The sequence below is a fragment of the Lampetra fluviatilis genome, chromosome 23, assembly GCF_964198595.1.
Source record: "Lampetra fluviatilis chromosome 23, kcLamFluv1.1, whole genome shotgun sequence".
Taxonomy (NCBI): Eukaryota; Metazoa; Chordata; class Hyperoartia; order Petromyzontiformes; family Petromyzontidae; genus Lampetra; species Lampetra fluviatilis.
The window spans coordinates 8052146-8077706 of record NC_136297.1 but is presented as its reverse complement, the minus strand read 5'-3'; the positions used below and the strand labels follow the sequence as shown (position 1 = coordinate 8077706).

General features: G+C 45.2%; 1 protein-coding gene across 2 annotated transcripts; it reads right to left on the bottom strand.

Moving 5' to 3' along the window:
- Window positions 1–1122: 1122 nt before the first annotated feature.
- LOC144940707 (cytochrome P450 3A8-like) lies at window positions 1123–24146 on the bottom strand. 2 transcript variants are annotated; one of them, XM_078867054.1, is made up of 15 exons: window positions 23974–24146; window positions 22914–23013; window positions 21051–21144; window positions 20082–20175; window positions 18370–18422; window positions 17147–17246; window positions 15054–15167; window positions 14864–14952; window positions 11295–11443; window positions 9883–10013; window positions 9630–9714; window positions 7076–7236; window positions 6454–6680; window positions 3245–3407; window positions 1123–3095 (listed from the first exon to the last, which is right to left on the bottom strand). In XM_078867054.1, the coding sequence occupies exons 3-15, from the start codon at window positions 21128–21130 to the stop codon at window positions 3009–3011; spliced, it is 1533 nt and encodes a 510-aa protein (XP_078723180.1). In that variant the 5' UTR covers window positions 21131–21144; window positions 22914–23013; window positions 23974–24146; the 3' UTR covers window positions 1123–3008. The 2 variants fall into 2 exon arrangements, with proteins under 2 accessions (XP_078723180.1, XP_078723178.1); XM_078867052.1 differs by lacking the exon at window positions 22914–23013.
- Window positions 24147–25561: the final 1415 nt, after the last annotated feature.

Sequence of the window (25561 nt, the reverse complement as noted above, 5' to 3'; positions counted from 1 at the left end):
AGAAATTCCATCCAGTTTGCCTGTAACTAAGTTGCGATGATCAAGTTTAAAAGGAATGTAGTTGGAAAGTATTTATTCGTTGAAATTTGATGTAAAACTATCGGTGTATCTGCACAAAAATCGCATAAAATGTGTGTCTACACAGTTGTACAAATCACTGAAAGCAATACCGATTGGGTTTTTTTCATATCATTCCAATCATAACTTTCTATGAGACATCGTAGGTGTGTACAGAAGCAGGAAATACGTAAAAACATGATCACAGTACCACTGTTTGATGTGAATTACTGTGCTTTGTTATATACGCTTCGGTTACACACCGTATAATTCAGCTGCCAAAATAATGCAACACTCACCGCAAATGAACCTTCTGTAGCCAACACCCAACTTGCCTTCTATGTTCTTGCGACAACTCTGTGTGTGCCTTTTATCAAGTTTCTGCAGTAGGAATTATTGGGCGTAAGAGCGTGACAACCAATGGGGACTTTGTTCTTTTTCGCATGCCCGCGTGCAACCAAACAGCAATCGAGTGTTGTGCAATGTTTGACGAAGAGACCGCCTGAACCTAGCTGTACAAGCATGCGGCCGTAAGACATTTAAAACTCTCACATGACTCAATACGTCGTGACTTGGACATTCCAGCGAAGGTCTGTCATACCTGTCAACCCCCTTATCAGTGCCCTACCTTATAACAGACTAATTCAGATCTTATTGGTTACCCCGTGCCCCTTATACATCTCAACATTCATCCTACAAAGTCCCATCACAAGAGAGAAACGCAAACAAATAGACACGACATTTGTTGAACTTCAAATAAAAAAAATATGCTTTTATCTTTTTTATTAAATCAATTCGCAAAAACATTAAACAGGATTTTAGTTCATACGAAGTACTGTACTATTAGCAGAGAATCGAATTGGCAAAAAAAACATGCATAATCATATCAACAGTATAAACGATTCATACTCTTAGTTCTTTTGGTAAAGTCACGTAGGTAAAAAATTAAATTAAAATTAATAAAAATAAAACAATAAAATCACGACGTTTCGGAGGTAACACAAGTCTCCGTCATCAGATTTGCTGCATCAAGGTGCAGCAAGGTGCAGCAAATCTGGCTGTGACGGTCCCACCTGATGACGGAGACTTGTGTTGCCTCCGAAACGTCGTGATTTTATTGTTTTATTTTTATTAATTTTAATTTCATTTTTTTACCTATGTGACTTTACCGAAAGAACTAAGAGTATGAATGCTTGCAGTCACGAAAGCTTAAAATCTAGAAGTATAAACGATATCCCAATTTTTTAAGGCAATTTGTGATTACAGTACAAGCACACGGAGGAAACCCAAAAGCGGAAGGCTCCTGACCGAAGAAAAAAAAACACGTGACCAGAAGATTCGACAATACAAGACTCAGTCTGCGTCTGATTCCAAGAACACAGGATGAGATGTTACTATCCTTTGTGCAAGCACTTCCAAGAGTTCATGAACAGTGAGCCTGGTGAAATTTGGAGAGCGCATCGTCAGTAGTGTACCTTTGGTTCCTAGGGTGTTTCGGCCTTTCACACTATACACCCTCCCCAAAGGCGGCCAGCGACAAGGTGATCAATCCTACGCTTGCGTCCCATGCCCAATTAGTCGTAGGAGTTGGCTTGTTGTTGATAGCCAACATCCCATGGGACTATGCATGGCAGGGGCGTCCTCCTCCCTGAGTCAAGCATTGTTGACCGCATACCTCCTGGCCCTCTCACTTCGGGGCCCAGCTGGGGTCTTTCCTCTTCATCCAGAGCCACTGACTGCTGCCTTCTGCCGCCTCCGATACAGCTCTGATTGCCGAACGCTGGCTCTGGCCCTTAATTCCCAGGTCTCATATTGCGGAAAACGCTGTGCGGCCAAAGATCGATCCCGTCAGTCGTCGTTATTTGCAAACCCATTTAACCTCCCATGCTATATGGTTTGTTTACTCGCCCAGCTGTAATAATTTGTCGATAAATGAAAGACGTTATGGCGGAATGGCATATGTGTTATATAGCAGTTAGCGCTGAGTCATAGATGCCAAAGGTTCAAATCAATCGTGATTTACTGAGCCCATAAACTCTGTGGCATCTGTAAATCTAGCACTACCTTGATGAACATTTGGTGGAACATGAACAGGGGTTATTGGTCCCCACTAATAAAAATATTGAATTTACACAATTTTTCAGAACCGCCACCCAATAATCGTACATCATAGGAATACGTGCGCTTTAAAAGCAGTGTATTATTACATATTTTTGTTTATCAACTACTAAACCATAACGGGAGATAACATCGTCTACATGCACTCAATGGCGGAGCCAGGATTTTCAGGTAGGGGGGGCAACCCCTCCAGCAATGAAAAATGATCGAAGTTGTGAGTAATAAGGACTTGTCCCTTGCTTGTTATTCGACGCGTGTGCGGCGATGGCGCAGCCATCGATCGAGGGTCGAATTCGAACCGCGTTGTGTGATCGGCATCGCGCTCGCTGAAGGTGTTGATGCCTTCAGGGAAGTCGTGGACTGTATACGCAACTGCGCACAATTCTGAGTCACTTATAACCGCTTTGCCGTTACTTATTGCCAATTATGGACTCAGACTATTGTCCTATCATCTCACAGAGTCCCTGGCACGTAATAATATGCTACACAGTGGCAGTGGGGGTCGCAAAATGCCGATGTATTACTAATAAACCCCAATGATCCGATCAAAATTAGAGATTTCGATCGGATCATTGGGGGGGGGGGGCACATGCTACCCCACCCTTCCCCCACTGGCTCCGCCAGTGCATGCACTGCTGTAAGAAACACATGGATGTGAATAAGTAAAATATCGATCATATTTAATCAAATATGTACGTGCGAAAATTAATTGACAAATGGATCATGTCTGTTAAATGTACTTAAAGAACAATTTGTCTAGGTGGTGCTCCTAATTAGCACTCCAGTCATCATTCCTCCGTGTTTCTTCCTAAAGTTTTTACATTGATTGGTTTTCACTCGGCATTCTTTCGCTCCACAACATTCACTTTCAGTGGCGTTTTAATCTGTAAAAATGGGTTGTTCTGGAATTGCGGTGGAATCTGAAATACAAAACGCAGAATTTAGTTTTTAGTTTTTAAACGGCAGTCATTCCATACGCTGGTGCAATAGCAGAATCAACGTGAACGCCACGAAGACATTTCTTCGTGCAAGAGTAAAGAGCGGAGGAGGAGGTGGTGTTATCGCGCACCGCGGTCTCGCTGCACGCGTGGAAGGAGTAGCGCTGCAGGATGCGACAGACAGCCATCTTCACGGACATCAGGGCAAAGCGCATGGCGATGCAGTTCCTGGGGCCGTGGCCGAAGGGCAGGTAGCAGTAGGGGTCACGCGCCTCCTTGGCCTCCTTGGTGAATCTACACAAGTCACAGTGGTGCGCACGCAGAATCCATGAACAGCGTGGGGGTTACACAGACCAGTTATTCCCGATAGCCACGATCGCCAGTCTGACAAGTTCTGTGTGGCAAGAGTTGCCGTACACTCTGCAAACCTGCTGCTCTCTTTGCTCGTCGTTATTACTGGAAAATATTGATACACTATTTTTTTAAATCACGAAATCCACTCCCAAAAAAATATTTTTTGTGACAAAACTGCACTAAAATAAATAAATGTTACACTTCTTTCTACCGTTTAGCATAACCCGTAAGGCTCAACAGCCAAGGTCGCCAATGACTGTTTTGTAGCAATGGCAGGCATCAACGTGATTAGTGGACCCCTTAGACACAATCCCAATCAGACCTTGCTTCCGTAAATATCTAAATTCAAAAAAGCTCTTTAACGTCTTCTGTCACTCCTCTATTTGCCCGGACTATTGCTTTCACCCCATTTTAAATTGATTAGCTGTTTTCACCATATTCTTTGGGTCTTTCGGTAAAGCCACATAAATATTTTTAAAAATAACAAAATATCACGACGTTTCAATCGCAACGAGAGCAATCGTCATCAGGTGAAAAAAAATTCACCATTTTCCCAATTTACTTCCTCTGCTACCACTTACGTACATTTCTTGCCACTCTATAATAGGCTCTCCAGCTCTACAATATCAAATACGTACAAATAAACGCATGCGCATATGTGCACGAATCGAAAACGAATTCGGCGTGTCACGCTCACGAAATGACGCATTACGAGGAGTGCAAAACGTATTTTTTCCACTGATTGTTATATGTGAGAAGGAAACTGGCACTATTTGGACACGTGTGTAGGATGGGCAACAACAGGAAAATCACAAGAGTGTTGTTTGGAAAAAATAGAAGCAACCGGACAGAGAGGAAGACCTAACAGAGAATGGCTTCACTATGAGACCTCCTTTACCAGTGGCAAAATATAGTAATAGGTGTGTAGGACTTGAAATATGACGCGCCACGCGTTCTGTTGTTCTGTTGCTATGCAAGCGAGCGGTGTACAGTGGGGGGTATCTGAGGACGGGGTTGTTGTTGTCGGGCGTGAGGGAGACGTCGTTAAGATGGGCGACAGGTGTTAAGGGTAACCGAGGATGCAGGCCGGTGATTGGTTAGGAGGGTGAGTAGTTAATGACCGGCGCCGCTCTGGCGGGAATAACAAGATCACGTGAGGCTGGGGGCCTGGGGGCGAGTGACGAAGCGGGGGGGGGGGAGGAGATAATTGATTGGGACTGATTGGTGTGGGGATAAGAGGATAGCGTAACGGAGAGACGGGAGTCTTGATTGGGATGGGAGCTGGAGTGGTTGGTGCCAGGGAGAGACGGAGCAGCAGTGAGTAGAGAAGATACGATAAGGGTAGCAGTGGATAGAGATAGGATAGAGTACGGTATCAGTGGATAAAGATAGGATAGAGTACGGTAACAGTGGATAGAGATAGGACAGAGTATGGTAGCAGTGGATAGAGAGAACGTAGAAAGATAGGACAGAGTACGGTAGCAGTGGAGAGAGATAGAACGCAGAGTGCGGTAGCAGTGGTAGCAGTGCATCGGAGGAATACAGAAGAGGGTAGCAGCGGAGTAACGGACCTTGGGAGAGCAGGAGAGCGAACAGAGAAACATAGAGTGTCGTTGATGGCGGATAGAGTAACGGAGCGAACGGGGAGACACGGAGCAGTGATGAGGAGAAGGTGTGAACTCTAAAGTGTTAATAAACGGAACGAGAAAGACAACCGGAGTACAAGTCCTACAGGTGTTTACCGTTTCAACTGGTACAAAAAGAAACAACTCTTTGCTTGCATTTTGACTGCTTGTGTTGTGGTTATTGCAAACATGATCCCTTGTATAAAGGTGTCAGTTTTTGTACCAGTTGAAAGGGTAAAAACCTATTACTAGAGAATGGCTTGTCGACGACATCGTAAGCGATTTGTGCCAGAAAGATGTGGCACTACATGAGCATATTGGCACAAGATAGAGGAAAGTGGAAACTAATGACGATTAATATAATCAAAACACAAATCATTTCAAAGATGCAAAAATCGTGAGATTCCCCCCCTCCACCCACCACCTGGTCTCCCCTTAGAATGTTGATTTACCTCTTCCCCCCACTCACCCCCCCATATATATACAGTGTGCTTCAAAAGCATTTTAACAATTATATGAGACTATCGTTTTTAATGGAAAAAGAACGGATGATACACTGTAACATGATAACCAATGTAATGTTAACAGCTTCAAAAAGTCAGAGTCTCCACCACAATTGTCAACGCGTGGCCTGGAATCGTCTCCAGGTGGTCTCCAGAGCCCAGGAGGCGGCCCATTTCTCGTGGCGTTGTTGCAAATTCTCAGGAAGTGTTTTTCAAGCACCCCTGTATAAGCCCCCACCCCCCCCCCCCCCCCCCGACGGAAGACCCCCCACAGGTTGGGGCCTTCCACCCCCCACCTACGTACGATTCTGAAGCACCGAAAGTCCCCCCCCCCCCGCCCCAATGATCCGATAGAAATCCCTAATTTTGATCGGATCATTGGGGTTTATTAGTAATAAATAGGCATTTTGAGACCCCCATTGCCACTGTGTAGCATATTATTACGTGCCAGGGACTCTATGAGATGATAGGACAATAGTCTGAGTCCATAATTGGCAATAAGTAACGGCAAAGCGGTTATAAGTGACTCAGAATTGTGCGCAGTTGCATATACAGTCCACGACTTCCCTGAAGGCATTCACCTTCAGCGAGCGCGATGCCGATCACACACGGTTCGAATTCGTCCCTCGATCGATGGCTGCGCCATCACCGCACAAGCGTCGAATAAAAAGCAAGGGACAAGTCCTTACTTACTTACAACTCCTCTATCATTTTTAATTGCTGGAGAGGTTGCCCCCCCTACCTGAAAATCCTCGCTCCGCCATTGCCACTACCCCGAAACCTTCATCGCGTTGTACCGGGCTTACGTGCTTATACCACGACGAGAATAATACAAAAAAAATCGTGAGATTCACTCACCGTTCCGGCCGGAACTCGTGAGGTTTGTCCCAGTACTGCGGGTCGTAGTGGAGCACCCATATTGCCGCGTTAATCACCATACCCTTGGGAATGACCAGGTCATTCACAACCGTCGTCTTTTTACAGACGCGGTCCGTACGAAATGATGGTGGGTACATCCGCAGACTCTCACTCACGACCATGTCCAGATACTCCATGTGCTTCAGAGTCTCGTAATCTGGGAATTTCTACACGCAGATGGAATGGTCAGACGAAAATAAATTATTTAAAAACGGAGTTTATTTTTCAACACATTCCAGAGTCATGATATTTGCAGTGCTGTCATGCACTGCTGGATTAAGGCATATGCATGTCGTGTAGGTCATGGGGGTTGTTTGACCATACTTCACCACGCTGGTCAGTCTGGGTTGATGAAGGGGGAAGCCACTGATGTTAGCCATGCCTGGGAATTTAACTTAAGACGCCAGGTTCAAATCACTCTGAAGCAGCATGTGGAGATTACGTTCGTGCATATTCATCAGCTTTTTAAAAGTACTCGTTTGGTTAAACATTCCTCTGTGCAGTGTGAAACTGTTACAATAAATGTGCCAAACAGTATTTAGGCGTGAAATGCAAGTCTTACCCCATCTGGCAGTATTGTATCGATCTCTTGCTGGACTTTAGTCTGGACGTCAGGGTTACAAGCAAGAGAATAGGCCACGAAGGTGATGGCTGTGCTCGAGGTGTCATAACCAGCCAGGAGGAACAAAATCGCCTGCGCCTCCAGTTCCTTGTCGGTCAGATCTGTGCAATTAAACAGACAACAAGGAAGATACAATTTTAAATATATCTTGTTCTGGTTGTGCTTGTGGTGTCAAAGCCAGCCAGAAGGAACAGCACGGCCTGAGACTCCAGTTCCCTGTCAGTTAGATCTGTGAAATGAATACAGAAGACCACAAGTTGAACATCATCGCAAGAAATTCAGCGGACGAAGAAGGCCCACCACCACCTTCTTAGGGTAACTAGGGATGGGCAATCAACTAACATTAGTATTCTACCAAATAAGGCCCACTGAACCTGTAAAGCTCCTTTTCAGAAGTGACCTGGACACAAATGATAGCTCAACGAAGTGGCTTTTCACGTGGAAACGTATCGCAGCCAAATACTGTACTGTTAAAATGCATGTTGATGGGGAAACTAAGTGACATGTCTCGGACTGTGTTCGTGAGTATAAGGCAGATTTGAAACACGGTAGGACCAATACTTCTGCCGTATAGACTCAGCAATCCTTGGAAAGATGTCATCAACCACTTTGGATCATGACTTGACTTGTGTTTTCTTGTCAATCAACCTTCACTGTCAGCAGTGTGGAGCGGGATGCAGTGATTTCCTGATGGCCTTTGCTGCATTGGCATTGCTGCTGCATTGACATTGCTGCTGCATTGGCATTGCTGCTGCATTGGCATTGCTGCTGCATTGGAAATGTTGGTGCTGCTGCAATGACATTGTTGGTGCTGTTGATACACTTGGGCTACACCCATCTCCAAACCTTTATAAACAGTGTGCCTTTAGAGGCTAACCCCTTTTCCTGATGATGACCGCTTGTGTTGCCATCGAAACTTCGTGATATTTGTATTCATTTTATTTTTATTATTATTTCTATCTACGTGTAGAGGAGTGAAATACGCGGTGCGCACGGTTAAGCGGGTGAAACGGAGTGCAAACAGGTGTGCGTGTTGCAACGTGAGGTTTGCACAGACAAACCGCCAGTAATTAAGGGGAGAAGCGGGTGCAACCGAGGTCGAACAGGTGCTACGCTGTGACCGGAGGTTGGCGCCTCGGAGACGGGAGATGGGGGGTGATGATAAGAGATTAATGGGACAACTGGCGGCGGGCTGGCGGCAGCTTAAGTAGAAGCACGTGAGGACTCGCGATGGGGAGGGGGATATAAGCGGAAGTGTGTGATGAGCGGGGAGAGTTGTTGCCGGGAATCAAGAGAGAAGACATCTCGCCGCTGCCGCTCCAACCGCCAACGGGACCTCAGCCCTCACGCCGTCGCCGGACGGGTGTTGGCTGAACCCCCCGCCCGGGGCAGACGGGTGAGCGGGTCTGAGAGAGCGTAGGTGAGGGCAGCGGTGGAGATGCGAGAAAATTACTATTTCACACGAATTTATTTTACGCGGCAATTTTCAGGAACGCAACCTCCGCATTAAGCGGGGACTTGTAGTGGAGTTATCTTTAACTTGGGAGTGGTTCGAGAGTTGTAACGTTGCTGAGAAATTTTATCTGAATTACTGAACCCTAAAATGTGATGGTTGACTCCTAATTACCTAATTACCATCAACGGTCTGCTATGGGTTGAGGAGTTACCGCTATTTAAAGGGTATGCAATTTATTTTCATCTCACTGAGTCGAACTATGTTCTCGTTTATTTCTTTGAGTGTTTTATTGCATACACAATGTACGGTTTGATATTGGAAACGGTGGTGTTGTAATAATTCTCAGTCAGATGTGCCGGGTGGTGGCGGGTCTAACGACACATTTATATTTACGCGATCTAACCTAAAAAAAAATCTTACTGGTAGGAACCTCCTGGTTACACCAGCCCACATAAGATTATTGTGTCCGTCCGTCCGTCGTGCATCCAAAAATGGGAGGAGTGGAGCTGGGTGGAGAAGGGAGGGTGGGGAGGGGCTGGATGGTGAGGGTGGGGAGGGGCTGGGTGGGGAGAAGAGGGTGGGGAAGGGCTGGGTGTGAAGGATGGGGCTGGGTGGGGGGTGGGAGGGGTGGGGCTGGGTGAGGAGGGGCTGGTCACCCCGTGGTGCCCTTATAAAACTCAACGTTTAACTTACTCACGCCGGCTTGTGCCCGCCCTCACAGTCGGGCGTATTTGCGGAATACACCATGCCGCCGTTGACCCTGGCCATTGACCGAGCAACCCAACGTTCCTACCAGCTCCCTCCGCAGGAATGTGTTTATTATGGATAATGACTGTGCTTAATTTTCACACATATTTTGCCAGGAAATTAGATATGCTCCAAAAACTTAAGTGAGCAACAACGTGAAGATATTTTGTAAAACAAACGACACGATTCTCACCGATATAATATTGTACGGCATATGCATTCCATGTGCCCAAATAACAATTATGGTACATTGATAAAGGTGTGACATAAGCTGTGTTGTAAAATACATACACTTTTCTGAACTCGACAACTTTCCATTTGATGCGTTTTCTGAAAGCTGAACATCCACCATCAATTGAAGAAAGTCTACTCTTCCCTAGAAAGAAAAAAATTACATTTGTTACTTTTCACAAGCTCACGATTCAAGCATGGTGCCTTCAGTGATTACACTTCGCAGAATAAGAAATCGCTGCAGTGAAAATTGAATGTGAATATTCAAGCAAATTGACTTCAAATAATAACGTCAACATTAAAATGGACTCACCATGTCATGGAGCCCCTTCTGACGTTGCTTTTTCATCTGCTGAACGATTCGTGTGAAAAAATGTGATGCTTTTTTTGGAAACAAAGACACACCCATTGATTCCAGCGGTCGGCTCAAAAATGGGAAGAGAACTGGAAAAGAAAAAATGCACATTGTATGGCACGTCCTCGTTCAACGTGTGTTCACACAACGCCTTTTTTTTGTTGCTAGAACGTGGTTCATACTCTTAGGCTTTTTCGGAAAAGTCACGTAGGTAAAAAATAAAATTAATGGGAGTAATAATAGAAATAAAATAATAAATCACGACGTTTCGGAGGCAACACAAGTCTCCGTCATCAGGTGGGACCGTCACAGCTAAATTTACTGCATCAAGTGAGGAAAATTTCCAAAAGACCAGCCCTTAAATACAAGTTAAGGGGGGAGGGGCTTATCTGAATGTGGGAACCAGGGAATGGAACGTGGGGGTGATGGACGGGGCTACAAGAGAAATTGGCCAACGTCGTCATGTGCAAGAGAACAATCGGTGTACCTCGACCTAAACCGGTGTTGGTTGAGAATCCAAATACAAAAAAAGCAGTACTGTTAAACGCTTCAAATCTAGAATTAGAACGTGGTTATTCCATTATGTATGCACCGTATGTTGAACTTATTTTCGCACCATACGTAGCCAACCAAAATGAAATGAGGTTTCAATCTAGATTTATAATTGCATAAGCTCCAGTGGCTTCCCAATAACGGATGGAAGAGCGTTCCAGACGGCCGCAGAAGCGCATCCGAAAGCGTGCGATGCAGCCAAGTGACCGTTCTTGTTCGATGGTAAATATTCGCGCAGCACGAAACGCGCGCTCCTTTAAAACGCAGTTCCTGAGCGGTCAAAGACACACACTACTTTGATGCGCTGCACAGCTGAGCGGTGTGATACATTACACGGAGTGATACAGTAACGTGGCGACGTACCCTCGGTTATTTGTCCCGCGATCTTAACGTGTGTACGTCCTATCTCGCCGAACTTTATCATGACATTATTTATGTGAAAGCATTTTCGATTAAGGTGTTTTTAACTCGTTTTTCGCGAGGACATGCTGTCCTCTGCTGCTGCTGGTCACCTTTCATTACAAATGTAAGACAATGCAAATATTATTTTGCTAATGTCCAGAATGTCTTCTGTTGACTTGCACACGTGGTAGTAACTTTACAACTCTGGTGAAATGAAGGGGATGAGACAACCTTGGGAGTGGCTTAATATGGGAACCCTATTCCACGAAGACATCTGTTTTGACTGCTAATGGGATGAATGGGTTTTAATAAACAAAATGAATTAAATTCCCAACTTGTATTTAGCTACCCACAACTGTTCAGTGAATGATAAACCGATATGCCTGGATTTGTCACTCACAAATTCCTAAACTTACAAATTAAAATAACCAGTGGATTCAAAAAGTTGATCTTCAAAATGCTTTTGCCATTAACGACAAATGGATCCTTGGGGTTGTTCTGAGAATCCACATCCATGCTGAACGCTGTGCTTCCAATCACGTCCATGCTGTACGCCCCAAAAATCCTAAAAAAGGCAACGGTCACAAAAATACCACGGCGTTCGGGTAATGTGACCCGCAATGCACCAATCTACAAAACTGACATGTGAAAGGAAAATTCCAGTTGACATTACACGTGCAAAGTTTTACAAATGACCTCCAGTACGTAGACTGTAAATCATTGCATTGTGCCTTGCCCACATGAATTATTATGATTATGTACAAAACTGACCAATGGAAAAATGGGAAATGTCATTTATTGCATCCCTATGCACATACGTAACGCAATCATTTTATTTCGTAGAGCATAAAAAAATACAACAAGGTCTTAAAACACTGAAAACAACGAGCGATGAGACTGGCGAAGAACGTGATACAAGGAGGGAGATGACACATGGGACAGGGTGAGAGGAGTGAAACGCTGGGGAGCGATAGGGAAGATACGTCATGAATTGCGGAGGCAGGCAGGCGGGAGGGGGGTCAGTGAATACATCTATAAACGATTTCTATTTGACCAGGTAAGGCCCACGAAGTGGTAGAGCTTTTCTTCAGAAGTGACCCGGGCCACGAATTATAGCTCAACGAAATAGTTTATTTTTCGATTTAAAGCTTTCGTGACTGCAGGGATTCATCTTCTTGGTTCTTTCGGTAAAGTCACGTAGAAGGGAAGTAATAAAATAATAAAAATAAAACATAAAATAAAATAATATATTTATAATAAAAATAAAACATTATAAAATAAAATAATATATTTTATTTTATTATGTTTTATTTTTATTATTTTATTACTTCCCTTCTACGTGACTTTACCGAAAGAACCAAGAAGATGAAGTAGTTTATCTTGCTTCTCTGAAATATTACTCTGTCCTATCCATGCTCCCAATCTCTACTGTCCCTCTATGAGCCTCCCTCACCCTGCGCCCAGTCACTCTCTCTCTCTCTCTCGTTCCTATCCCTTCTTGCTCCCCTTCACTGCAACAAACTCCCCACTGCAGTGCACAGAGCAACGCTCTTCACTCACCTGCGTCCGTTCCTCCCTTAAAAACCACCTCTTCTCCCTTGCCCATGCGACTGTTACTCCCTGATCCCGCCCCCCCCCCCCCCAGCTACGACCAGGCCTATGCCAACTCCAATCACTACCCCTATCACTACCCCAACTCCAATCACTACCCCTATCACTACCCCAACTCCAATCACTACCCCTATCACTACCCCAACTCCAATCACTACCCCTGTCACTACCCCAACTCCAATCACTACCCCTATCACTACCCCAACTCCAATCACTACCCTATCACTACCCCAACTCCAATCACTACCCCTATCACTACCCCAACTCGAATCACTACCCCTATCACTACCCCAACTCCAATCACTACCCCTATCACTACCCCAACTCCAATCACTACCCCTATCACTACCCCAACCCCAATCACTACCCCTATCACTACCCCAACTCCAATCACTACCCCTATCACTACCCCAACTCCAATCACTACCCCTATCACTACCCAAACTCCTATCACTACCCCTATCACTACCCCAATCACTACCCCTGTCACTACCCCAACTCCAATCACTACCCCTATCACTACCCCAACCCCTGCTTAACCTCTCCTACCTGTTATCCCAACTGTCACCATAACTACACCACCACTTTGAAGAACCCCACTGTTTTCCTTGACCGCTATCATCTTACATTCAATTGTATAACTGATACAAAGCTCTTTTGAATAAAACGCTATATAATTATGGATACGAATTTACAACAACAACGACAAAAACAACTATGTGCGCTTGAATGACCACCCATACCCACGCGAATGCACACAGTTGCGATCAATCTATATATCTATCTATATCTTCTTCTTCTCTTCTATCTATCTATCTATATATAAAAGTCAAAAATTGTGGGTTTGTGTGTGGATTTCTGTGTGGTCGTGCGCTTGGCTCTCCAACGGTGGGGTTTACGTGAAAAAAAAATAGCCAGGCACCACGCCGTAAGCCCCGCGATCAACAAGCGCTATTCCTTTTAACGTGTCAACTTCAAATTAGTTTAATTAACGATTTAGTGCGATTATTGTGCGCTCCGCTATTATTTATGTATTTATGATGCGTGCACGACCATACCAACTCACGCGCCTTTGGTAGGGGGAACGGCACATGCCAAGTCGCACGCCTTCGGTGGGAGTGAGGGGGACATTTTCTTTCGCGTTAAAAATGCTATAAAAATACACTAAATGCTCAGGTAAATTCTTCACTGTGTGATGTCTCCCCCACCCCGATGCGTCCTGGTATTACTACTATACAGTCACTAGATGTAGCAGGTACCACCACAGTCGGTATGCACTGCTGTAATCATAGCAGGTACCACCACAGTCAGTATGCACTGCTGTAATCATAGCAGGTACCACTACAGTCAGTACGCACTGCTATTACATTTTTAAGAGTAGTTTTGAAATATTTTTAAGACCCGGGCAACGTCGGGTACTTCCCGCTAGTTATTACATAAATGTTGATTTTCCAGACACCCCCCCCCCCTCCCAGTCAGTCCAGCTTGGAGAGAGATTTCACCGCCACTGACCAAGAAACAAACAAATGATTTGCCGTTACTGAACTTGATAACAAGAGGTGGTGGTGCAGCAGTTAGTGCACTGAGCGACGAAGCTGGCCACCCAAGTTCGATTCCCGGCCCTGGTTAACGTCAGTGGAGAGCAAAATCTGAATTGCTCCTGGGTGCTCCCCCCCACTCTCCACCACGCCACTCCCTCACACCGTCTTAAATATGACATTGCATTTTACACTAACACGTTTACCCATGCCTTAATGATGTAATGTGAGGATATATCCGGGTCGCTGACGGATCACAACTCGTCACGACGATTGGCTCTGCCGGTCCTGGTCCATAGCCAATGGGGGGAAGCCTAGGGGCGTGGCTCTGACGTAATGGGAAGGTGACAGCTGTAAGTAGAGGATTGGTTCTGCTGGCTTTAGCCACAGCCAATGGGGAGACGAGTCAGGGGCGTGGTCCCGGGAGCCTACGATGGAGTCTGGGAGATTCCATAGAGGCTAACCAGGATTGGTGGAAAGGTACCACGTGACCCGGGTATTAAAAGGGGTGGAGACGAACAACACGTGGTCAGAACTGGAACGAACGGAGGGAGAGGCCACGCGAGAGCGGGGGTCCAGGCTGCCACGTGGCTGCGCGCGTCTCTCTCTATCCCTTTCACGCTGTCGGTCAGCAGCGTGAAGGAGTGTTGTAAAGAAAGACAAATAAAGACCGGATTCCAGAAGTCGCTTCCACGACCTTTATTACAATGAGATGACACGCGCACACACTAGACTGTTGAATACAGCCAGCTAATTTACCATACACAACACTCTGACCTTAACATGCCTGCAAAATAAGGGTTTTAAGAAATCCAACAGTGGGTTTATGAGCTTACTCTTTTAAATCCAATGGTTTTCCCGACTGGCACAGTTCATGGAGGTTACGCACCAACACATCAGCACAGCGTTGAATCAGAGGGCACATCTGGAAGAAGAAGAAACGTCTAGTTAGTCGGAACAAAAACAACGTTTCGATTACTTTATAGACGACCGTTCAACACCATTGTATTAATATATATGTTTTACCTGCTTGATTTTACCGCCACTGAAGGTTGGGGACAACACGTTGCGGACACGCTTCCACTGCTCGTCTTCGATTGTAGTAAGTGCGTCATCGAAGATCCCATTATTTGTAAAGACCTAAGAAAAGAAAATTCTGTGAAACCATGTCAAAATAATCTTGATTTGAAGCTTCCGTGACTGCAGGAATCCATACTCTTTGGTTCTTTCGGTAAAGTCACGTCGGTAGAAAAATAATAGATCACGACGTTAAGATCACAACACAAGCAATCGTCATCAGGTGGGACAACCACAGCTTTCTTGCTGTGGTTGTCCCACCTGAAACGTCGTGATCTATTATTTTTCTACCTACATGATTTTACCGAAAGAACCAAAGAGCATGTTAAAATACTCCACGGCAAAACATAACCGAACGCATTTCACGCCATTACACGGCCGCAGGAAGCTGTTTACGTTTTGGTTAAACAGACGTGCTTTACTAACATAAGTGGTTTTTAGGGTATGCAATGTATCAGTTAAACATGGTCAACATTATTTCACTACATCAGTAGACGTTCGATTTTTAGCAAATATAAATAAATGCAGTGAAATCCCAGCTGGCTGGTTTCCAGCTTTCCAGATTCCACATTTAGCTGCACCAATGCCAGCTAAAGTAATACAAATGATAATAAAAGCAGCATATTTAAGCTCCAGCATCAACGAGAGCACGTTGCTTGTAGTGCGCGCACGTACGTTATCGGAACGGATGTGGAAGGAAAAATAAAATAAAATCGGAAGAGACTAAAATAATAGACGTGCGTGTGCGTCATGGGAAAGGGTTCCATTGGCTGAGAACCGATTGCACTGAGAAAGATTTCACCGCTCGCTGAGCGTCAGGTGCGCATGTTCAGATTGTTTCAAGATCGCAGGCATTCACCAGCAATCAGATCTTCAAACAATCTGACACGTCCGCACAATGCTCCCCCGACCGTTAGCCCCTGTTACGATGCACCCTGGGCTAAAACGTCGTTCGATAGAAACGCACTCTCCCCATTATACGCACCACCTGGTCACCGGGGTGGGCGTGCAAATGACGTCACCGTCACCTATTTCATGCCCAGGATTGCAGGAGATTTTTAAACCGCATGATTTCAACTCTGGCGATCGCCTGATGATGCCGACTGTAACATAGCTGTAAACCCATACGGTTTACCCATATACTTGTGCAGAGAAACTGAGTTTTCAGGTCCACAGCCATTTCAAAAGGGCAAAAACAATAATGTTGTCTATTTGTTTGTGTTTCTCCCTTTTGATGGGACTTTGTAGGATGAACGTTGAGATGTATAAGGGCACGGGGTGACCAATACGGTCTGAATTGTTCTGTAATTAAGGTAGGCACTGACAAACGGTTGTTCACGTGACGACTTTTTTGGGCTTTGTGGGTGGGTGAGGAGCATTCACGACGCACACTGGCGGATGGTTGATGACAGAGAGTTGAGGTTGGAGGCTGGTGGGGAGCTTAAGGAAGAGATGCTCACAAAGGAGGTAACATCATGTAATGAACCTCAAGTCAGCATCGCTCATTTGTCTGCTGTTTTATCTATGGGACCTTTTTGGCAGTATAAAAAAAAATATTTTAAAAAATAAAAATAACATTTTAGACTAAAAATAGCAAGAATAAAAAAAATAATGCGGTTACATATTAAAATTACAATGAAATTATTATATAAATACGAATACAATAAGAAAAAATAAGAATAGGTTGTACCCGTTTTTTTTGCAATAAAACATGTTTTAAAACAGATGTGTCATTGCCAGAACGTTCAAACACAAAATAGACACCTTTTGCAAGGCACCAGAGGCAGTTGTAGGCCAATCAGTTTCCAAGACAATGCACAAATTATAATATATGCAGCAAACAATCATGCCCTGATAATTATGAGAGCATGTTTGTTTGAATTTTTTTGCAACAAGTATGTGTGGTTAATGCATACTTGATGCCTTGCGAAAGGTATCTATTTTGATGTGTGTACATATTTTACACCTCCTGTTTTATTGCCAGAAATGGGAAACCCTCTTTATTATGTTATCATCATTGTCTGCTGTTTGCACCGCTTTACCCGGTGGTTGGTGAAGGACTCCAGGCAATCTTTGACGAGTATTTGTTTCAGCATGCTTGTGTCAGCCACCATCAGCACAGGCTGCCGGCCTTCGTAAAGCCTAAAGATAATTAGAGAAGAGAAGCAGTAATTCGACATTTTCATGGTGGAGACAATGTGTGACCTATACTGGTAGGAACCCACTGGTTCCACCAGCCGACAGGGGATTATTGTGTCCGTCCATTGTGCAGGGAGGGGCTGGGTGGGGAGGGGCTGGGTGGGGAGGGGAGGGTGGGGAGGGGCTGGGTGGGGAGGGTGGGGAGGGGCTGCCCCTGTGGACTCGTTACACCAGTTACACCAGTCCACAGGGAATTATTGTATCCGTCCGTCCGTTGTGCATCCAAAAATTGGAAGGGGTGGGGCTGGGTGGAGAGGGTGGGGAGGGGCTGGGTGGGGAGGGTGGGGCTGGGTGGGAGGAGTGGGGCTGAGTGGGGAGGGGCTGGTCACCCCGTGGTGCCCTTATAAAACTCAACGTTTAACCTACTCATGCTGGCTTGTGCCCGCCCCCAGTCGGCCATATTTGCGGAATACACCACGCCGCCGTTGACCCTGGCCATTGACCGAGCAACCCAACGTTCCTACCAGCTCCCTCCGCAGGAATGTGCTAGCCCAGGTTCTATTGGACCATATGTGAAAATTAAAACGTGAAACACACGTATTGGGAACTATTTAAGAACGTAATTACCTTTGTAATCTTAACGTTACGTGTACAGAGCCTTTTAAAAGAAAACACATCTAAATATGTTAATTTGAAAATAATAAAATCTATTTTATTATTGTTAACTACCTCGCCTGGTATGCAGGAGTTTCGTGGGTTCGATCCCAACCCTGACTCCTGCTGTATTTTTGGAGTTCGCATGTCTCTCTCCCCCGTGGTCACGTGGATTTTTCTCAGAGTCCTCTGGTTTTTCCCTCCTCATTTAGAAACGTGCATTTAAAGCATTTGGCTGGATACAATTTCCACGTGATGAGCCACTTCCTTGAGCTATCATTTGTGGCCAGGTCACTTCTGAAAATAGCTATATAGCTCAGTGGGCCTTACCTGGTTAAATGCACTTTTTTTGTAATACAGTTTTATTAAACTACTAACAGTTCATGGGATTATTCTGCGTGTTATGCGAATTTATTTTATTTATATTTCACAAAAATACTCTTTTCTAAAACGTATAACAAGAGAAACTTACCCCCAGATTCGCCCGTACTTTTTGAAGCACTCTTCATCCAATTCTCGGAACCCCTGTTTAGAATACATAGCAACAACTTATGCACTTTGAATTAAATATTCATTTGACACATTTTACGTGTGGCTTTTATAAACGGCAGTGTACATACTCGGTATATATAGCAGTGGTTTGCAACCTTTATGGACTCCCAGACCACCACTGCCATCCCTCCAAAAGATCGCGCACCAATAGGATATTATTATTTGTATAAACTACGATAAAAGGACGATAAAATGTGCATCGCTGTGATGTCTCCGTCGTATTTGTCGATCGGGCATTGCGTCGTTATACGCTGTACGGTCTGTTCTGGATGACCGAAGTCACGCACTGGAGAGTTTCTTTTTGTAATATTCTGTTTTAATTGACTCGTCTACATCGCCGATCACTTCCTCCACGGCCTTGCTGACCACACGTAGCCGACGGACCACGGGTAGTGAACGACTGCGCGAGAGTGCAAACCAAGTCTCCGTTTTACCACAGTGGAGCTTTAGAGGCACCTCCCAGCCCAACCAGTCTACATAACAAAGGCTCAGGCCTAGGCAGCAGCCTCAGCCGCACCAATCTTACCATAATAAAAAAAAACTCCGATCCAGGGGCCTACCCTGGCTCCTCCCCCCCTCAACCAGTATATATACGGGGTCGGGTCTCTTGGAATGTCTCTTTACTTGATACAGCTATCGTGCTGTGATGGTTCCACCTGAAGACGGAAGCTTGTGTTGCCTCCGAAACGTCGTGATTTTTATTTTACTTTTATTTTTTTACCTACGTGACTTTACCGAAAAAACCTAAGAGTATGAATCCTTGCAGTCACGAAAGCTTAAAATCTAGAATTAAGACCATAATCTATCCACTGCTGGATGAATGCCATTGCCGCCTTAGCCAATATCGTGATGGAACTGCTTCACAAGAGCCGAATTCATGGCTCCATCTCCGCAGTGTGCATCCTCTGGGGCATGTTTGGATACCGTTGCTTCTCTTTACAGTCAATATGATGCATCAAATTTGAGTTTGTCTCTGATCCATAGGCTCCTCTTCTTATACCTCAATGTGACTCTATAAATGTATCTCTCGATGCTTTTTTGCACTATTCAGCTTTTATTCCATTTTCGTGTTTAGTGTCTATGTGAGCATTCAAATATTAACATTCAGTTCATTACATTTGGCATAAAGATTGTCACCAACAAGACATACTCTAAAACTAAATTTTAACTTTTGCCATTCATATATATTTAAAAACAATGTAGAAAAATGATTTACCACGTGACATTAACTGCTTAAAATTACAGGTTTTCATTGGTATTGCTGAAGCAAATTTACCACGTATATTAGCCGGATGGTGGCGGCGCATTCCTGTAATCCAGCACTGTGAACGCAAATAGGGTCTCTTCCCGTGGGCATCACGGGTTCCATACTCTGGCTTGCCAGAAGGCAGTGAACCAAATGGACTCATCTCCATCGGGGTTTTCTCCGGGTGCTCTGGTTTCCTTCAACGTTTATAAACATCTTAATACTTAGAGGAATGCAGAGCTGGGGCAGTTGTTTGTGCCGGTTCACCACCAGTTTGACTTCCGGGTTTGTATGTGGTTCCTCAACTATTGTGCGATTAAATTTGCATGAATGACACTACAGTATATGTAAAACTAAACATCATTATTGTTACGTGGAAAACCTACCTTGCGGTAGTGGTGAAAGGTCCCAAGTATTGGCACAGGTGTTGGCCCAGGAACCCCCATATTCTTTAAGATTCTGTATGGCCATAGCAGGACACTGGGAGAAAACAGATACTGGAATTGTGTTGGAGTGTAATAAATGTCAGAAATTATGCACACAAAAGTACCGATTTTAATCAATTTGACTTTGGATTTTGGGATATCAATTTACTTCCTTGCTAGAAAAATTGTAACCAAGGTCCCTTGGCTAAAACGATGGTCATGTAACATGAAGGCAGTGAATTAACGAGACCACAAATATTGAGTACAGAGTACAGAACTTGCATTGCGGACCAAATTAAAGCAGCAGATGTCAGAACCAGGGTGGGCCTCCAAAGGTTAAGAATGCGGGGTTTTTGTTTCATAATTGTCTCCTAAAAAGTCAGCTGACAAAATGTAATAATTCAGCAGGCCTGACTCACTGTGGTCCTAAAGACTATTTATTTTCGCCAAGGACTGGTAGTATGTGTGTGTGTATGTTGACATTCTTTTGCGCCATATGCAGCCAACTATACTAATCGGAGGTGCAGAGGGAGGACAACAACAAAACGTGAAAAGCAGTTCTAAAGAAATGGGTTTTTAATCTAGATTTATAAGTGCATAGCTCCAATGGCTTCCGAATATATCGGAGGGAAGAGCTTTCCAGATGGCCGCAGAAGCGCATCTGAAAGCGCTGCGATGCAGTGACCGTCTTTGTTCAATAGCCAACCAAAAGCCGTCGCGAGGACGACCGGAGTTTGAGTGATGGTTTTTGCTCCTTTGGTGAGATCAGCAAGTTATTGTGGTTTACGTTACTGTGCAGGGAAATTCATGGCAGATAATACTTCACAAAATGCACGATACATGTAACTGGTTAAGTAAGTATAAAATTGCTTCAAATCAAGATTGGTTAAGTAAGGTAAAGGTTAAGAGTAGCCGATGCTGAGCACTTACATTGCAGACAAAATGAACGCAGCCAATATCAGAACCAGGGTGAGGAGAGACATTTCAGACAGGCTGAAAATGTCAGCCATTGTGAAGATATAATCTGTGAACACACATACCATTGTCAGATTGTTGTATCTAGCGAACTGCACAAGTTTGTGAGGGCATTTCAAAGTCCAATGGGGGCCAGTCACAGTGCAATACAGGATTTGCTTACTTTATGAACATAAAACGTCCGATTACAACGTTGCTAACGTTGCACGCTCACTGGCTGTCGATCAACGAAAATAATACTGCTAGGAACCTCTGGTTACACCAGCCCACAGGGGATTATTGTGTCCGTCCGTCGTGCAGGGAGGGGCTGGGTGGGGAGGGATGGACTGGGTGGGGAGGGGAGGGAGGGGCTGGGTGGGGAGGGGTGGGGCTGGGTGGGGAGGGGCTGGTCACCCCATGGTGCCCTTATAAAACTCAACGTTTAACCTCCTCACGCTGGCTTGTGCCCGCCCTCACAGTCGGGCATATTTGCGGAATACACCACGCCGCCGTTGACCCTGCAGGCCATTGACCGAGCAACCCAACGTTCCTACCAGCTCCCTCCGCAGGAATGTGTTTGTGTCGATTAGACAGCAAGTTACAGACGCGACAGACATGTTCTAGGTTATCTTTTTTTTCATGCTAAATGAACGAATCCATTCAACTTCTCTCTGCAGTTGCACCGATGAACCGATTGACAAACCTCTAAGTCCACTGCTGGATGATGTCCTCTCAATGCCGTGTTACACTCATCGGGCGTGCTGCTTTCGTCCACCACGCTCTCACACCACACTCTGGTCAGTGTGGTGGACCGGTTCAGATATCACTTGGCCAATGATGCTAGCCGTGACCGGGCATTGAGTTCAAGGTTGGATGTCGCTCATGGGTTCATAAGGAAGCTGCTATATGTGCATCATTACTGCAGGCACATACAAATAATTATATATACAACATATATATTAATATTTCTATCCCTGAAATTCAATCTTTCACTTTTTTTAATGAAACAGTCCAGCTAGTGGGGGTTCCAGTACTTGTTTAGCCGTAATGTTTTATTTGGTCAGGCTGTATAGTCGATGAAACTTGAGTCTGTGCTCATAAACTAATTTAAACACTTTAAAATAAGCTATCAGGAAAAATAAAACGCCGTAGAAAACCGACCTAAAGTAATCAAATGAATGCCCAACATCTTGGTAAGCACAAACCAGGAGTTGCTTCATTTGATGCACGTTCATTATGTTACACGGGGCTGTACAGGGTGATCCAGATGTTTTGTGACCCGTCAATTAATTGACATCTTTACATCCCCCCCCCCGTTGTATATTAATTTATGTTCTAAAGAAACCTTTCTTCAAACAATATATCAAGTTTTAGAGAATGAAATGGGGATGCCGGGAGGGAAAGATCTTCATAAGTCATCGGATTCCTCCAAATCTGAAAAGAAAGATTCCGATTCTGAAGTTCAACTCATCCACTGTCGTTTTCTTTTCGATCCGTTAAATGCCCCGTGCAATATTCCTTCTGGAGCCTGGTACGCGTTCACTGCAATTTCAGTGTTGGTGTTTTCGTTGCTCGTTGCTGCCGCTTGCTTGCTGTTGTACTTACCACGGATTCCTCGTGGCGATGGTTACATACTCATTTGAGGCTGAGTCGACCCAGGGGAATACCCAGGACCGATTCAGACAATCGCCACTCGGCTCGCCGGGTTTGCAGCACAGTGCGCTAACTACGACACCACCGCTCCCCACAAATCCCACACACACCCCACCACGATTGCCAAATGATTGAACTTCCCACGATTGTCACACGTGGCTGGGTGCTTGTCCCATAAACTCGCACCTGTGACAACTTTCGATTAGTGTGCGGTTATGTGTCTGGCCGCACGCTGGACGTTTCGGGGTAGGAGCTACGCTCGGCATCTGTCAATGACTTCCCCAAACTGAAACATTCACACACACACAGAGAGAGAGGGGGTAAACACATTTTTCAAATGGCATACAAGCGAGTTTAATGTCGAGTGCATTAAAGTACATTAATTCCCAATCCGTGTGTACAGAATAACACACCTGTCAACCCCTTATCAGTGCCAATCTTATTACAGACCAATTCAGACCGCATTCGTCACCTCGTGCCCCTTAAAAATCTCAACGTTCATCCTACAAAATCCCATCGCGAGGCTAGAAACACAAACAAATAGACCAAAAACACATTCCTCCTGCGGAGGGAGCTGGTAGGAACGTTGGGTTGCTCGGTCAATGGACAGGGTCAACGGCGGCGTGGTGTATTCCGCAAATATGCCCCACTGTGAGGGTGGGCACAAGCCGGCGTGAGTAGGTTAAACGTTGAGTTTTATAAGGGCACCACGGGGTGACCAGCCCCTCCCCACCCAGCCCCACCCCTCCCACCTCGCACCCAGCCCCTCCCTCCCCTCCCCACCCAGCCCCTCCCCACCCTCCCCTCCCCACCCAGCCCCTCCCTCCCCACCCAGCCCCTCCCTGCACGACGGACGGACGGACACAATAATCCCCTGTGGGCTGGTGTAACCAGGAGGTTCCTTCCAGTAAAACATGTTTTTTCCCGTATTGAAATGGCTGTACGCCGCCTGGACCTGAACACGAAATCTCCCTGTACAAGAATACGGGGTAGAAACCGTGTGGGTTGACACGGTATGCAATAAGAATAAGGGGTCTTTTAACGAAATGGCTGCACCGTCACTGCAGTAGATCATGGTAAAGTTGTTGTAAAGTGGGTTTCAATCAAATTTTCGACAACCACCCAAGTCACTCGACGACACCGAAGTAGCAGGACAATTGTAAGTATCTTTTACCGTGTAACTTTACTGGTTTTAGTACGATTTCGGAAGAGACCAACAACAACAGCAACATCAACAAAACCTTACCCCAAGATAACCTGCAAGTTGAACAACAACCGCCCTCTGTGTCTCTCTCTCTCTGTGTCCGTCTTGCAGCGTTTCTGGTCGACAACTCGATCGTCTGCGTTGCTCAAAATATAATGACTGCTCACTGGGAGGTTGGCAGTTATGTAATAAAGTCTTGGCAAAAATCAGACACCCTGGATCCCCCCGCCCCGTTCCGTGCAGCCAACAACCTAAACACGCATTTTTTTCCCTACACAATGTGTAATAATTCAGCAATGTTCCTACACACGTGTAATAATTCTCAATGGTGGACATTTTCACGAATTGCCCGTCAATGACCGACTCGCGCGACGCGACGCGTTGGAAATGCTCGTTGCGTTATGAGGTCCATACTGGTAGGACCTCCTGGTTACATCAGCCCACAGGGGATTATTGTGTCCGTCCGTCGTGCATCCAAAAAATAGGAGGGGTGGGGCTGGGTGGAGAGGGGAGGGTGGGGAGGGGCTGGGTGGGGAGGGTGGGGAGGGGCTGGGTGGGGACGGGAGGGTGGGGCTGGGTGGGGGGTGGGAGGTGTGGGGCTGGGTGGGGAGGGGCTGGTTACCCCGTGGTGCCCTTATAAAACTCAACGTTTAACCTACTCACGCCGGCTTGTGCCCGCCCTCACAGTCGGCCATTTTTGCGGAATGCACCACGCCGCCGTTGACCCTGGCCATTGACCGAGCAACCCAACGTTCCTACCAGCTCCCTCCGCAGGAATGTGTTAATTAAGGGATTGATGCGAGGCTTAAGAATAAGCATTCGGGCTTAAGAAAGTCCTTCTGGATCATTTAAAATAAAATTAATGACTGTTGCATCAAGGTAAAGTTCAAAACTCTTCTTGTTTCCAATACAGTGCTCATACCGGTCAACCCATTTTCGCTTGACCCCGTGTTCTTGAACAGGGAAATGTCGTGTTCAAGTCCATGGGGCGTACAGACGTTTCAATACGGGCACAATTTTTTTTAATGTTTGTGTTTCTCCCTTGTGATGGGACTTTGTAGTGTGAACTTTGAGATTTATAAAGAACACGGGGTGAGCAATAAAGTCTGAATTGGTCTGTAATAAGGTAGGGACTGATAAGGTGTTGACATGTATGAGTACACACAACTATTTTAGGTGATAAAAATAAGATTTTCTTTTGTGTCTGTGTGTCTCCATTGTGGTGGGACTTTGTAGCGTGAATTTTGAGATTTATAAGGGCACGGGATGACCAATAAAGTATGAATTGATCTGTAATAAGGTAGGCACTGATAAGGTGTTGACAGGTATGAGTACTGGTAATTGCACCATAACGTGTCAATGATAATGATCATTTCACTACGGGTAATTCCATTCTCTGCGTTATGGCAATGTTTCTAGATTTGAAGCTTTCGTGACGGCAAGGATTCATACTCTTAGGTTAATTTCGGTAAAGTCACGTAGGTAAAAAATAAAATTAAAAGTTAATAAAAGTAATAATGGAAATAAAATAAAATAATAAATCACGACGTTTCAGAGGCAACACAAGTCTCCGTCATCAGGTGGGACCGTCACTTGATGCAGTAATTTTAGCTGTGACGGTCCCACCTGA